A 15,706-nucleotide genomic window follows, 5' to 3' on the forward strand; every position below is an offset into this window, starting at 1 on the left:
ACAGAATGAATTTTGTGCCCATCTCAAAATGAGTTCATGTCGTAGCCAAGACATCTAAATTCATTTTAGCCAGCTGAGGTCAACCACTACGCCAGGGGCAATTGCAGTTTTGACCAGATTGATTATATTTCCAGCAGCTTCAGCTGGTGCTCTAGACACCCAGAGAGTGTGCTTTTCAGGAATTAACGGTAAAAGGAGGAACACCAGTTTGAAACTCTGTTAGACCTTTGAAAATGTTACCCTAGGCCTTTCAAGGGATATAGCAGCATTTGCCAAGCAGGTACCCTCCAGCTATCAGAGACTAAATCCCATCAGCTCCAGCCAGAATGTCCTGACTTTTCATGTAAAAGGGTATGTGTGTTTTAAAGTGCAACACGGTGAAGTAAATGATCTCTTCAAGCTACATTTCAAAGCGCAATTCAAAGTGTTGGTGCTGACCTTTAAAGCCCTAAACGGTCTCAGCCCAGTATACCTGAAGGAGCATTTCCACCTCCATCATTCAGCCCGGACACTGAGGTCCAGCTCCGAGGGCCTTCTGGAGGTTCCCTCGCTACGGGAAGCCAAGTTACAGGGAACCAGGCAGAGGGCCTTCTTGGTAGTGGCACCCGCCCTTGGAACGCCCTCCCACCAGATGTCAAAGAGAAAAAATAACTACCAAACTTTTAGAAGACATCTGAAGGCAGCCCTGTTTAGGGAAGTTTTTAATGGTTGATGTTTTAGTGTGTTTTTATTATTTTGTTGGGAGCTGTTCAGAGTGGCTGGAGCAACCCAGTCAGATAGGTGGCATATAAATAATAAAATAATGATGCTAATAATAAATTTCACCTCAGGAGAGAGATGAAGAAGCAGCTTGACCTGAAGTCTAGTTCATAAACCTGTGACTCCCTGTTTCCATGTATGAGGGTGCCAGACAACTACAAATGCACTTGTGATATATGAACTGTGTTACTTTAAGAACTTCTTCTTGAGCTTGCTTTGCCCCTCCCCCCTCCCGTTCCTTTTTCTATGTGTGCCATGTCTCTTTAGATTGCAAGCTTGAGGGCAGGGACTGTCTTAGGATTCTTCTAAGTGCTCCAAGAGCCTTTTGGCTACAGGGTGGGGGTATAAATGGCTGACACAGGTACTGAGATGTCCGAAAATTCTTTTTGCTGATAAATCTAAAGAACCACTTTGACCCCAAAGTTTGAGCATTTTTGGCAGAAAAGATCCAAAGAGAATGGCTTAAATTGATCATGAGTCACTCTCTGAGTACTGTGACTCTGCTGTCAATTGCCACAATATAGCCATTTCCGCATAATGAAAACTAAACACCAACAAATCACCAGACCTCCCCGCCCCTTGCAAATTCCCTGTTATTCTGTTTGATGAGGGTTGAAGTGACCTTCAGAAGGTGAAGAAAGTAATTTGTTGCCTTCATATTAGTGTCTGTGTTTGTCATAGTTCTCAGGAGGTAAGAGAGGTGCATTGATGTTTGTGCTTTCTTGTGTTGCGCTTCACATTGATCCAGCTCTTTATTCTGTTGGATCTTCTTGCAGAAGGCATAAGCCGTCAGGAGACCACAGAGACTGTAAAAAAGTCATCAATTAGCTGCACAGAACAGTTGCCACAGAGAAGCAATGCATTTAGTTTCTGAGATGGCGTGTGTGTGTGTGTGTGTTGATCTGTGTCTGGGTTAATTACCAGAGGAACCAGACAATGATCAGAAATTTATTGTGCGCATGCTAACGCTGCCAACTCTGCTTTCCTGCAATGGATCTCTGATGGCATTAAGGAATAACAGAAATCAAGTGATAGTTTTATGAAAGGGAGAAGCTTAAACACACTCCTTCCCCCTGGGGCAGAGTAAATGGACTGTGATAAGCATATTCCCTTGCAGTACTGCTCTGGAACAAGCTGGGACTGATATTTTTTTCATTCTTTTTGTCTAGTTCCACAATCGCAAGATAATCCAGTGTCCTGAATTATGATGATCACATGAGAGAGAAAAAACGAGGATTGTCCATTTTGGGATGAAAAAAATTACCACCAAAAATTGATTCCCTGAATTATGATGATCATGTTAAAACCGCAAAAACTGGTTCATATTGAGATGAATGCAATTGACCAGCAAAAGGCCTATTACCCATGGCAAACAAAAGTATAGGTATTAAATGTGGCTGAGATGGAGGCAAGAAGCTAACACTAGCACATGCTGACCCATTCTGACCACATTTAGAGAAAAAGCAGGAAGGAAGTGAAGCCTGTAAGGAAGTTATCTACATTACCAACAAGTAGTTACTAAATCTTTCTGCGTATTGCTCCCTGCATGATGTTTATTGCAAGTGTTGTTGCTTTACTCCCAACTGGGGCTTAGTGTGTTTTAATACATTGAGAGCAGTCATTGCTTGTCACAGAACCAGATGTACAACTTAACACCTGCAGCATCTAGTAGGGACTGATTCACCTTCAGTCTCCATCTTGGGACTGAATCTAAGTGAAGACCTTTGGTTGGTCCCAAAAAACTAATGCCCGACTGTGAATTCTGGAGTTTTGAAATTAGGTGACAGTTGAACCTGGCACCTGGAAAGACGGTTGACTCATAGACCACTGTGACATTGCCTTCCCACCAAAGGGGTTTAGCCTGCTGCTGAACCAGGAAACCTGGAGGGCAAAGCTGGGATAAGTTTATGTTGGATAGCTCTGCCAGTAGTGCATGAGACTGAATCTTGAGCCCCACATCGGGCAAAAAGTTTCCTGCATTAAAGGGGGTTGGACTAGATGACCCTCATAGTCCCTTCCAACTCTACAATTCTACGATTCTATGCCACAGATGGCTAAGACAGGGGTGCTTGGGAAGATGGGCTAGTGACTTTTCCGGCTGCGTTGCGTTTTCAATTGGAAAACGACAGAGGAAATACCCTGAAGTTATGACTGTCAAAAGCTCACAGGTGTTGTAAAAGCCTAATAACAACAAAGCAGTTCTATAAAATCCATGGGATGTGGGTTGAGACTGTGCATTCCAACAGCTTGCCCTGTTCTTGTTCAGCTGCAATCCATATCTGCAGATGGCTATGGATTGATATCTGCCTTGCTCTTGAGCAAGTGTTTTGAAGCCTGCAGCTATCATGTTTGAAGCATGCACACACTTTGGAAAGCCTCGGTGCTACCGAGGCTTTTTATTCAGATTGCGATGGAGGATAAGGATACCAATTTCCTTTTAGTTGTACAGTATATAGAGCGGTTGTTTCAGCACCGTGGAAAGCAGCAGAAGAGGCACGACAGCTTTCATTTGGGGAAGTTTTGTGTTTCTGTCTCTCTCTCTCTCTGTCTGTTTGGATTCGATTACTGCATTGAAAAGCAGTTTGGGGGCTATGATAAGGAGCAGAAGAATGTGTGCAGCTGCTCAACTCTTCCCCCCTCCGCTTGTCTGCTCAGTCCACAGACCTGAGATCTGCTAGTGCAAATTTGGGTGTGTGTTTTTCCTGCCACGATTGAGCCTTGTTTTGCATGCTCTGAGTCCTCTGTCCCTACATGGGGTCATGATGTCATAGGACTCCATGCCACACTAGAGAACTCAAACATTTGCAGAGAGGTCTAGCTACCTTTGGTGGGCTTGCTAGGGCACTCTGCACATGATCTGGTCAGTGGGGCAGGGTCGTTGTCTCTCCCCATGCCCCACAGCCAGCAAGGTTTGAATGAGAGGTGGGTGGCACCACCACCTGTCAATCATCTAGCATCACAGTGATGTCAGGTGACCCATTTTCTTTTGTCCGTGTGCTTGATATCAAACCACATGGGTAAAGGCACAGGGCTTTTCAGGTGCTGCTGAGAGGCAGGGTTTGCAAAGCCCACCAGAGGTTCCCTGCTGCTGCTATAGACATAGACCCTATTCCGGGGTACAGGAACTTGGATCAGATTTTGTATCTTTTTTTAAGGAGCTGGCCCTGAACTAAACATGTTTTAGGGTCAGTCAAAACAATGCAAAGCAGATCTGGCAGAGTCTGCCCATCATCTCTAGTAGTTTTGCATCTCTGCTGTTTGCACTTCCAAAGGTCCTTGAAATTATTTTGTAGAAGTCACACAAAGAAATAGAAACAGGACCTGCAGTGTTATACAGACCTCCAGGAAGAGGGGTCAGCTCCAGCTTGTGTCTACATAGCAGGTTCCTCCTGGCAGGGTGGGTTGTCTTCTCTTGATGCTATTAATGTCATGATGATAAATAACTGTGTGCCATCTCTGCTGGGTCTCCCGTTCAGGGTAAGGCAGAACGTCTCTATTTCTTTCTCTTTTCTTCCTAATTACTAAAACTGTATTCCCTATGCTCCTTTGTGTGCTGGAGATGAGAACGAATTTTAAATTCTCCCGATTCATTCTTTGACACCAACTCACAAATTCAAATGTTGATCCCAAATTGTGCACTTGGGAATAACAACTGACAAATTCAAAGAAATCTGGAACAGCCGCACATTAAAAGGCACCAACTAAAAGCCTTTACTTATACGGGTAGGTGAAATACAACCACACAGTTTGTGGTAAGAAGGGATTCGAAGATCAGCCTGGGCACAAATGAGGAACCCATGGCGATCCAGATGTGGTTGGGCTCCATCTCCCATACCTTCCAGATGTTCTTGGGAAGCAGCTCCCATCATCCCTGGTCCCTTCCATTAAAAGTATATTTTAAACTCAGGGATGGGGGTAGAAATCTCACAATAAAATAAGATATGGCAGATTTAGTTGATTGGAGGCTCCCATAACTGCTCAGAGGATAAACACTGGCCCCAAGTTTGATTGCAATGGCACCTCTCCCAGCCAGAGTCCCGATCACCCAGCCTGGTTATAAATCTTTTTATGACTTGCAATTACTGACATGGCACTTGGGCCAGGTATGTAACACATGACATCCATCACCAGAGCTCCTACTGGCCTCCCTTTCCTTCTGTTCTCGGACATTGCGTTCAAGGCAAAACCAATATTTGTGGCAGCCAGTCGCAGCTCTGCGCCTGAAGGCAAAGGGAACCAATTAATTGCATCTGGCTTGTTTTGCTGCTGCTGAATAAGAGCACTCAGATGATTTGCCTTAAAGGTACGTTTTGGCCCATTGCACTGCCAGCCCAATGTTTATGCTGTAAAGCAGCCAAGACCATCAGATAAGTGGCTGGATGCATATCACAGCAACTTTACATGCCAAATGAAAATATCTATCTATCTATCATCTATCTATCTATCTATCTATCTATCTATCTATCTATCTATCATCTATCTATCTATCTATCTATCTATCTATCTATCTATCTATCATCTCTCATCTCTCATCTATCATATATCATCTATCATTCTATCATCTATCATCTATCATCTCAAGGCTTAATTAAGGGGTCCGCTGTGTATTCTTTTCCCTCACACTCCAAAATGGTTACGACGAAATCAGGATTTCCTAGGGCTGGGGATACATGTCCCTTTGAAAAAACAAAGCCAGCTCATGTTTCTGGTCCTCATGGCCGTGGAAAATAATTAGAACACCGTGCTGGCTCCAGGTTTCATGAGGCCTATGAGCAAAGCCCCTCCCCTCCCCACCAATGGGCATTTCCAAGACACAGTGCCTGCATCTTTTCCTTCTCCTTCTGGGCCCAAGCCATAGAAATGCATTTCCTCACACTTGTCACTGCATGCATGCTGACAGCCAGCAGATGAAGACCAGCAAGGATGGTAAAGAGGATGTGCAGCAGGACTAGGAGTCTTCAGAGAGCGGAAGTGAGGACCCTGAAGTGGTGTGTGGGATTTTGCAAGTGCCCAATGTCTACCCATAATGTTGGCCCAGCATATGCATGTAGCATCTGTCGAAAGGCTCAGCAATTGAAAGGCTCAGAGAAGGCAATGCCTTGCAGGGACTAGAGGGTGAAACTTCTGCACTTTATTCTCTCCTCCATGATTCACCATCTCTGTCCCCAGTTTCCCATGAACAAACACAACTTCTCTTTGCTAAAACTGGCGGAAAGATGCTAAATATGCTATTCAAAGCAGGCAAACTGCATGTGCAAATTTACTCAGATGTGAACACTGTATGTTTTGCCCAAGGGTTCATTAGCATGAAACTCAGATTTCTGAGGGAGGAGCAGAGTGAAAGCTATAATTTGCCATCTGTGGAGCTGTTGCTGATCTTGCTGAACCAAGCAAGGGCTCCAGCGACTTTAAAAACACAGCAAAATATCCAAATGTCTGCAGTGTTGCGGGGTGGGGTGGAGCAAGCATGAAAGGGTATTATTTGTGGGTATGTTAAAAGAGATCAGTTTAATATTGAGCCCTAACATCCGTCAGCCCCAAAGACGGCTTCCATTCCCCCAGAGACCCATAAACATACATGATGCACTTTCTGTGGAATGTTAGTGCAGAATGCCATCCCTTCTTGTTCTAGCCTAGGGGATGCTAAAGGCAAACGTCTTTCTGCTTTCAGAAAGGTTGACAGGGGGCATCCCAGAAGAGGGCATTCTTTGTGGCAGCCCCTGAATGGTGGCTTTCTGTCCCCAGAGAAGCGCGCCTGGTATCTTCACTGAAAATGAAATAATAATTAATAATAATATAGCTTTTGACATCGGCTGAAGACACACCCTTTACCCAAGCCTTTGATTACTCAGATACAGTGGTACCTCAGGTTAAGAACTTAATTCGTTCTGGAGGTCTGTTCTTAACCTGAAATTGTTCTTAACCTGAGGTACCACTTTAGTTAATAGGGCCTCCCGCTGCCGCGCAATTTCTGTTCTCATCCTGAAGCAAAGTTCTTAACCTGAGGTACTATTTCTGGGTTAGCGGAGTCTGTAACCTGAAGTGTCTGTAACCTGAGGTACCACTGTACTTATTTTTAGGGCCCACCCTATTCTTCTTCTGATGGTAAATGGTTTCCACTGGTTTTTAATGTTACATTGCGTTGGCAGGGCATGAGACTCTTAACCCCAAGGATAGCTCAGTTGGTAGTGCATGAGGCTTTTAATCTCAAGGTCATGGGTTTGAGAACCATGTTGGGCAAAAGATGACCCTTGTATCCCCTTCTAATTCTAGTTCTATGATTTTATGGTGTAAGTGGCCTAGGCCCTTATTGTGGTGGTTAATGATGATGATGATGATAGTCCTCTTGTCTCTTGAGCGGCTTGCAGAGGAATGTTCAGACGCCCTCTTGCAAATGCAGGATAGCTCAGTTAATCCTTTGTTCTTGCTGCTTCAGTTTTGATCAGAATCCCACCCTCCACCCACCTCATTCTTCCAATAAGAAGGCGGCTTCCATTGGCATGAAGGACAAGCAACATGACCAATGTCACAACTACTTTGGTCCTAACTCTCCAGTCTCAGCCCCACCTCTTCTCCAAAAGATGGCCATTTCGCCACAGGTGTGACCCACCTTAGATAAGCTTGTGAACTGCAAGTCATCAGTTGAAAGACCAAGAGGTGTACTAGGCAGCTGAAATGCAGAGGAATACTGTACATCCATCAGGCATGTAGCTGTGTTTTTCCCAGTACAAAAAACCAAAAAACACGCACTATGGGAAATTCTATAGTGGATTTCTTGCTGGTTAACTTGACATTTAACTAGTTTGCTTTTGAAATGCCAGTTGTGAGCAGCCTAGTACGACTGCTGATTAATGACCTTTTGCGGGGCTTTGTCTAGCCTAGGAAGAATAATTTCCTCAAGAACTTTCAGTATTTCTGCAGAGTTAAGTTCCCTCTGTGATAAGAGTAGAGTTTGGGGTAAAAGTTGTTGCCTGCATATGGACAGGAGCGCGGGAGATGAGGAAAGGCTGGTGCTGTTGGCTCAGGGACTGAACCTGCTGTCTGAGGACTCTGCATCCAATTGGGGGTTAACTTAGGGAGGCCTGAGCCCATCACCCGCCAAGAAAGGCACCTCCTTCCTTTTTGCCAATTTCTCAGTGGGAAGGGTCTGCAGAAAGGGAAGCAGTGCTTGCAGCACAGATCCCTCACCCACTCTGAGTGATGGCAATGCTCCACTCCCTCACTCTGAATGAGCTTTGTGACATCACCACAGCCAATTCAGAGTGAGAGAAGGAAGCTCTGACACTGTCTCAGAGCCCACTTGTGTTGTCCGCATAGTGCAGCAATGCCATCTCATTCACCAAATGGCTGAAGCCCGATCAGCAATTGGAGAGTGGCTGTTAATCCTCAAGAAAAGTTAAAAACATTTTGGGAGTGAGGATTTTGGGAGTTTGCACACCCCATACCAAATATACTTCCAATATATTTCCACACCAAATATACTTACTGAAGAATATAATTTGGCCTGGCCTTACTTGCCATGTTCTTAATACATAATTTTTTTGCATTGGCCACACATTACAAGCTGTAGAATGGCTGAGAAGTGAGCAGTGATTCTGAAAATGCAAGGATGGTGGAAAACTAACCTAAAAGATGTTTATTATTACACTGCTGCCCCTCAGCTGTTCTTCACCCTGTAAAACTGACCTTTGCAGTAGATATGGGAGTTAATAGTGGTTCATTCATTCCAGATGCCACCCCATAATTGTAGAGGGTGCAATTTAAACTTGAAGTGCATCTCCAACATACTCATTTTCTAAAGCACCAAAGCACTCAAGAGCAAAACTCCTTACAGTCAAATTTTAATGGGTGGAAATTCAGAACCAAAGGATGGGGTGACAATTGCTTGACCTGACAGCATAAACCTCTCCACAAATAAAGCTAAATAATGCTCAGTAAACTATGGACCTTGAATAATCTCCCTGCAAACTTTGTGCTAGCCAATCGGGATGAATGCTAACCAAACAGGAAATGACCCTGGCATTTGTTTCTGGTTTTGTGGCTTTATTTCGGTTTATGTACAGTGCCTAGTTTACGCAGTTTCTTTTGCAAACAATAAATAACAATTACAGAAAGCTGACAAAATCAATGGCACACTGTTAAAACTCTTGGCGTAAATCTTTTTTTTAAAAACCCCTCAATAAACTAAAGACTATTGATGGTGGGAAGTAGAAAACCAGTTGTTTCCTGCAGATGTTTAAACTCACTGTGCTGTGGAGGACTGGGCTTATTTGCAGGTTGCAGCAAACATTTTGCCCAGGGGTTGCACGTATAAGATGAAACATTCATAGACTCCACTTGGGCAAAGGGTGTTACGCAAAATCAAGTCCTATAAATGGTAGGAATGAGGCATTTGCTCATTAGGCACCCTTGAAGACAGGGCCCAGTGCAAATGTAGTACCTTCAGCACACAAATCTGAGGTGGCCCAGTGAGATCCCAATTCTGCACTGTGTGGTAAGAGTCTGAATGTCTGTATAGGGCTAGCATACTGCACTGTCTCTGAAAAGTCACTCCAGAGAATATATGCATTTTTCGAAGTTCAATTCTGTTCATTTGTGTCTGAATGGGGACAATGGTTTTCCTTTTCCACTGCAGGCATTAAATAACACAAGAACCTCAGCATTATCAGTAGTCGCAAATTACCGCTGCTGTAAAGGGCATATATTTAAACATTAACTGAACTGTCACAGATAATGGGCAATATTCAACAAACTTTTGCGCTAGAGCAAGGATTGTACTAAGGGCAAGAGGACCCCTCTTCCCCCCATCGCTGTCCCCAAATCTTCTCAAGAAGGTTAGGGGAGCCTCCAAGAACAAATTCAGGGGGTGGCAGTGGGATACTTCACACAAAGATAAATGTGACAATTGAGGATCACCCTTGATGCGGCTGATTAAGTGGACTTCTGCCCACAAAAGCTTATGCAGAGATGAAAATTGCTAGTCAGGTGCTGCACAGCACTTTGTTGTTCATGAGAATATTTGTGTGCTTTCAGTAATCCTATTTTTATACGCTTGTGTGTGTTCGAAAGCATGCCAGTGCAAGTAGATAAATAGGTACCAGTGCGGCGGGAAGATAAACGGCATTTCTGTGTGCTCTGGTTTCCATCACGGTGTCCCCTTGTGCCAGAAGCGGTTTGGTCATGCTGACCACATGACCTGGAAAATTGTCTGTGGATAAACACTGGCTCCCCCGGCCTGCAAGTGAAATGAGCGCTGCAACCCCATAGTCGCCTTTGACTGGACTTAACCATCCAGCTTAAATCTTCCTTATCACCTCAGTGTTTACAGTACTTCATTTGGCCCCCCCATCCCAATTTGTTTGTTATTATCCTAGAGAAAAACCTCCCAAATGGGAAACAACCAGAAAAAACAAGACAATTAACCTTTCCTCTCCAGCAGCAACATAACTGATGAAGGACCTTCAACAGGGATGGGGAACCTTTGTCAGCCCAAGGGTTGAATTGCCTTGAGGGCAACCCTGTAGGGACCACAGTCCTGTGTGTGAAGCTCAGAGCCAGATGTGGGCAGAGCCACAGATGTGATTCTTTCCTTTCTACATTCCAATCTTGCAAAAGCCAGAGGTTTCTCTCTATACCTCCAGGCAGGCAAAATTGCTGCAGTTCAAGGACCCAGTCGAGCCAGGCAAAAGCACTCAAGGAGAGTGTGGAGCAGAGTCAGTAAAAATCAGGGGGAGAGATGTTGTAGCTTGGGGAGCTTCCTGAGTGCTGGATAGATTTGGCCCTCCAGACCTGAGATTCTTCCCCACTGTCCCTGAGGAAGCAAAGGTACACATGAAGAACCCCCCTGCAAAACAGGGAAGTGGAGCAGTAGCCGTGAGCTCCTCTCTAAAGCATGCCGTTCTTTCCCAGAACTGAACTAATGTAATGTTAATGCTTCCTCTATCATCTCTAACATGGCACAGTCAAAACAGTCTTGGTTATCTGATCTGGAAAGCAAGCAAAGCGGCAATCAGCCTCCATGAAGCCAAGATAATGGATAAAGCACTGAGAGATAAATTATGTACATCCCCCAACTGCAAACAGAGAAGTTGTTTATCTGATGAACGATTAGAGTTTTTGCACTTCTCCTTTTGGCTGTGCCCCAACCTCTGCTGAAGCTTTTCCTTCTCTAATGCCTCCACCCAGGCCAGCTCTTTATCTATCTGCATTATCACTGTTATTTTAGTAGTATATAGTATTGTTTCAATTAAGGAGTATTGGGAAAGTTGGAGGGGGTGGGGTAGGAAAGCATGCAGGGGTAAGGAACCCTGTGAGGGCACTCCTTCAGCCCTATATACCTGAAGGAGCGTCTCCACCCCCATGGTTCAGCCCGGACAATGAAGTCCAGCTCTGAGGGCTTTCTTGTGGTTTCCTCACTGTGCGAAATGAAATTACAGGGGACCAGGCAGAAGGTCTTTTCGGTAGTCACACCCGCCCTGTTGAATGCCCTCCCAACAGATGTCAAAGAGTTAAGCAACTTCATAGAAATCTGAAGGCAGTCCCATAGCTGTCAATGTTTTCCTTTTTTTAAGGGAAATTCCCTTATTCTGAATAGGATTCCTCGCAAGAAAAGGGAAAAGTTGACAGCTATGCAGTCCTGTTTCGGGAAGCTCTTAATGTTTGATGCTGTGTTTTACTTGGAAGCCTCCCAAAATGGCTGGGGCAACCGAGTTGGATGGGCAAGGTATAATAAATAAATGTTACTACTACTACTATCCCCATTTTAGGGATGGACCGATCTGTCAGTTTCTCCTGCTTTCTCATTTTCAGAAAGTATGGATTGGATAGGGCTGCATGAAAATGCAAACAGAATGAATGCCTCCCCCATCCTTGTCCATTTGGCCATTTGTAATATGACGCGGGTGGCGCTGTGGGTAAAACCTCGGTGCCTAGGACTTGCCCCGCGGCGGGGTGAGCTCCTGTCGTTCGGTCCCAGCTCCTGCCCACCTAGCAGTTCGAAAGCACCCTTAAGTGCAAGTAGATAAATAGGTACCGCTTTATAGCGGGAAGGTAAACGGCGTTTCCGTGTGCTGTGCTGGTGCTGGCTCGCCAGCTGCAGCTTCGTCACGCTGGCCACGTGACCCAGAAGTGTCTTCGGACAGCGCCGGCTCCCGGCCTCGTAAGCGAGATGAGCACACAACCCTAGAGTCGGACACGACTGGACCTAATGGTCAGGGGTCCCTTTACCTTTACCTAATATGACATTGCTCCGAAGCTAACTCAGGGGAAAGTTAACAGCACATCATGTTAACCATGCAACAGTGAATCATGTTTTTTGAGATTGCAAACAGGTGCAGAGAGGAAGGTGGACTGATTGTTACTGCCTGGCACTGTAGCATGAAGGGAGGGGAGGTTTAAGCCTTCCATCCCCAGCCATCATCTCAGTAAACAGGTGGGCACCCGTGTGGACTTAGAGAAAACTACTCAGGGTAGAGATGCAGCCGTTTCTCCCGCCTTTCAAATCCCAAAGCCATCCCAGTGCTGCAAAGTACTTCTTCATCTATTGCTATGAAGCTTGTATTGTGTGGTGGATTGGATTTCAGAGGATCAGGCCGTTTATTTGCCAAAGCAGGAAGTCTGTCAATCACACGCTGAAAGGGAGAGGGGACCAATAGCCTGCGGGGGTGGGGGTGGGGTTGGGGTTGCAGTAGAGGAAAATAATTTCCAAGAAAATCCCATGGCTATAGCGCTGAGAAAGAAAACAAAGGAATCCCAAGCTGCAACCTAAGGTCAAGCCACTATGCTCCAACTAATCAAAACCAGAAACTGAGCACATGCAGCATTTTAAAGGGCTCTTTCAAAACCAAACAAACAAAAAGTGGAGGAAGGATGAATCTGGTAGTTTTCCACTGACAAGCACATAGCAAGCCTTTCCCCAGGCTTAAGGTATAAGCAAGGGGGTACTCAGCCACTCACAGCTCAACATTAAACCCCTTCAGCAGAGGGGGGGGGGTGGAGAGAGAGAGAGAGAGAGAGGGAGAGAGAGAGGGAGAGAGAGAGAGAGAGAGAGAGAGAGAGAGAGAGAGAGAGAATGGGATGCAGAAGGAATACAGCACTCAAGAGATTTTGGAATCTGCTGCTTTCACGTTGCACAGGTCAGCAAGGTGGAATCTAGACTCGTATAAAAAAAACGCTGTGAAACTGTTTTTAAAAACAGGTTGGGCTGCAATTGCCATCAACCTTATCCAATGGTCAGGGACAATGGGACTTGTAGTCTAGCAATATCTAGAGGTCCACACGTTCTCCACTCTTAAGGTATTCTGTTCACACCTTTGTCAGTCCAGGACTGGAGAGACCGTTGTATGTCCTAGGAAAGCTGAGAAAGAGAGCCATTTTTCCTTGCAGGCACAATGTGCTTTCAGTCTATTCACAGTTTAGCAGAGTTTTGGTTCAGCAAGGACCACTGTGATTTGGCAGGAACATCATGCTTCCTGCTCCTTTGGAAGCCCAAAAAACCTAACACATGCAGGAGCAGCGCAGCCTTAGGAAAGCATCCTAGCTCAGCAAACACTGCCTTCTCTTTTCCTTCACAGCCATGCCTGATTACGACTACATGCCCAAAAGTCCATCGCATGTCAGACTCTGGGGGCAGCTGGAGATGTCAGGAGGTCAAACTTGATCAGAGGCCTGGCGATCACTCGGATCTCGTCATTTACAGGGTTTGACTTGAGGTTCACACTCTGCAGAGACTCCATGGTGGCCAGCTTCTCGACAGGCACATCTGTAGCAAGGGAAAAGAGGGATGACATCAGTAACACCCAAGCCTGAATGCCAGCCACCAGCATGTTAGACATGAATAGCGGATATCTGCCAATAAATCACCATAAAAGAAACACAAATACGATTGGACACTTGGTCAGCCAAATGCTGTGAAAATGAGGCATGTATTCACAATATTGATTTATTTAAACGGAGCAGAGAGATGTAAGGTAAAGGTAATGGGACCCCTGACCATTAGGTCCAGTCGTGACCGACTCTGGGGTTGCGGCACTCATCTCGCTTTACTGGCTGAGGGAGCTGGCGTACAGCTTCTGGGTCATGTGGCCATCATGACTAAGCCACTTCTGGCGAACCAGAGCAGCACACGGAAACGCCGTTTACCTTCCCGCTGGAGCGGTACCTATTTATCTACTTGCACTTTGACGTGCTTTCGAACTGCTAGGTTGGCAGGAGCAGGGACCGAGCAACAGGAGCTCACCCCGTCGCAGGGATTCGAACTGCCGACCTTCTGATCAGCAAGTCCTAGGCTCTGTGGTTTAACCCACAGCGCCACCAGCAGAGAGATGTACTAATTGGCAAAAAGGGCTACAGCTTGGTGGTACAACACAGGATTTGCAAGTTCATTCCCCAGCGCCTCCAACCAGGGCTAACGAAGGCGTCTGTCTGAAACACTGAAGAATCACCTGTAGTCTTCAAGGTTTTCAAATCTGGGATCCACCTTTAGCCCAGACCTGTACTGTGGCAAGGCTCTATCTCTTCCTTCACAAATGACAGTAGCTGGTGTGCCAGCTGGAGCTGAAATAAGCGTTCTCTCCCACCGATGCCACTTGGGCCTTTAGTGACAAAGGTAGATCAAGAAGTACCTCCATGCTAGGTGTGGTAAGACAGAGGGGACACTTATACATGTTTGGTGGACCTGTGAAAAAATCAAAAGCTTCTGGAATATAGTATAAGTATAACTTAATGAAAAATACAGAAGCTTTTCTGCTAGGGATAACGGACACAGGTATAGCAAGAGAAGATCAGAAAATATCCCTCTATGCCACAGGAGTGGCAAGGATCCTAATTTCTAAAAACTGGGAAAAAGAACCTGTGCCAACAAAAAAAGGAATGGCAAGACAAACTGTTAGAGTATATTGAACTGGCTAGAATAACAGAGGCAATTAGAGATCACACTAGACAAGAGTTTCAAAAAGCATGGGGGAAATGCAGAGAATACATCGCAAAACAGTGCCCTAAAATACATACCTGAACTTGTTTCGATTAATGTCTGCAGGAGACTTTGTAGATATTTAAGTTATAATTAGAAAAATCTTAATAATTATTCATAAAGGAAACAGCTTATAAGAAGTAAATAAGGAGGCTTGATGCAGGATAAAGGAAGTCTTTTATTTGGTTGTTTGTATTGTTGTATGTTATGCTTATTGTATTTCAGTATTGGGGGGGTGGGGGGTTTGTGTTATGTTGTAAATAAAATTTCCAATAAAAATTAAAATTAAAAAAGAAGAAGAAGTACCTCCATGCTATGTATCTGTTCATTCGAGAAAAATGCAGCCCCATCCAGAACAGGGCATCTATCCAATTCCCAGACCTGAGAACCACCAGTCCAAAGCACCTGCCTTGTGAAGAATTAGTAAACCACTTTAAGGGTGGTGGTGGTGGTGGTAGTTGTTACAATCAAGCCATGTATAAATCTGATTAAATAAATAAATTCAGCTTCAGTTTATTGGTCCTCACCCAGTATAATACTGATTCTAGTATTTCATAAGTCTTTTTCAATCAAGGCGTCTCTACCTGAAGCTCATCTAGCCAGTTTTTGCTACTATACAATTTCTGCAGCGTCCATATTTAAAGGAAAGAGCCTGTTGTCTGTACTTGCATTGACAGCCCGGCAAGAAGTAAACAAATAAAAGTAACTAACCAAGTAAACTGGCTAATGTGACTCCAGCACCGTGGGATGCAAAGCCCTCTGCTGTGAAATAAATCTGCTGCTGTAAAGCAGACTCAGTCTGGCAAGTGAAGGAAATAGTTCACATCACCGAGAGAAAAAAATACGTGCTATAATGAGTGGGTTGCTGTCAGCTTCCTGCAAATACCTACCTCCAGAGGTACATCCAGAGGACTGCTTTTCATTTTACATTTAATATCCCCCCACATGCATGTTTAAAGCTTCTCCCCCACATTTTTG

At 44.9% G+C, this 15,706-nt stretch overlaps 1 protein-coding gene across 3 annotated transcripts in view; it reads right to left on the reverse strand.

The window, feature by feature from the left end:
- Window positions 1-8,781: 8,781 nt before the first annotated feature.
- Window positions 8,782-15,706, reverse strand: part of LRRC20 (leucine rich repeat containing 20) — an 89,667-nt gene continuing 82,742 nt past the window's right edge. For all 3 annotated transcript variants that reach the window (XM_081004788.1, XM_081004787.1, XM_081004789.1), the window contains exon 5: window positions 8,782-13,519. In XM_081004788.1, coding sequence (XP_080860914.1) covers window positions 13,374-13,519 — 146 coding nt within the window. In that variant the 3' untranslated portion in view covers window positions 8,782-13,373. The remainder of the gene's footprint in view (window positions 13,520-15,706) is intronic.

This window comes from Podarcis pityusensis (genome assembly GCF_964106645.2).
Source record: "Podarcis pityusensis genome assembly, chromosome: 5".
NCBI classification, from domain to species: Eukaryota; Metazoa; Chordata; class Lepidosauria; order Squamata; family Lacertidae; genus Podarcis; species Podarcis pityusensis.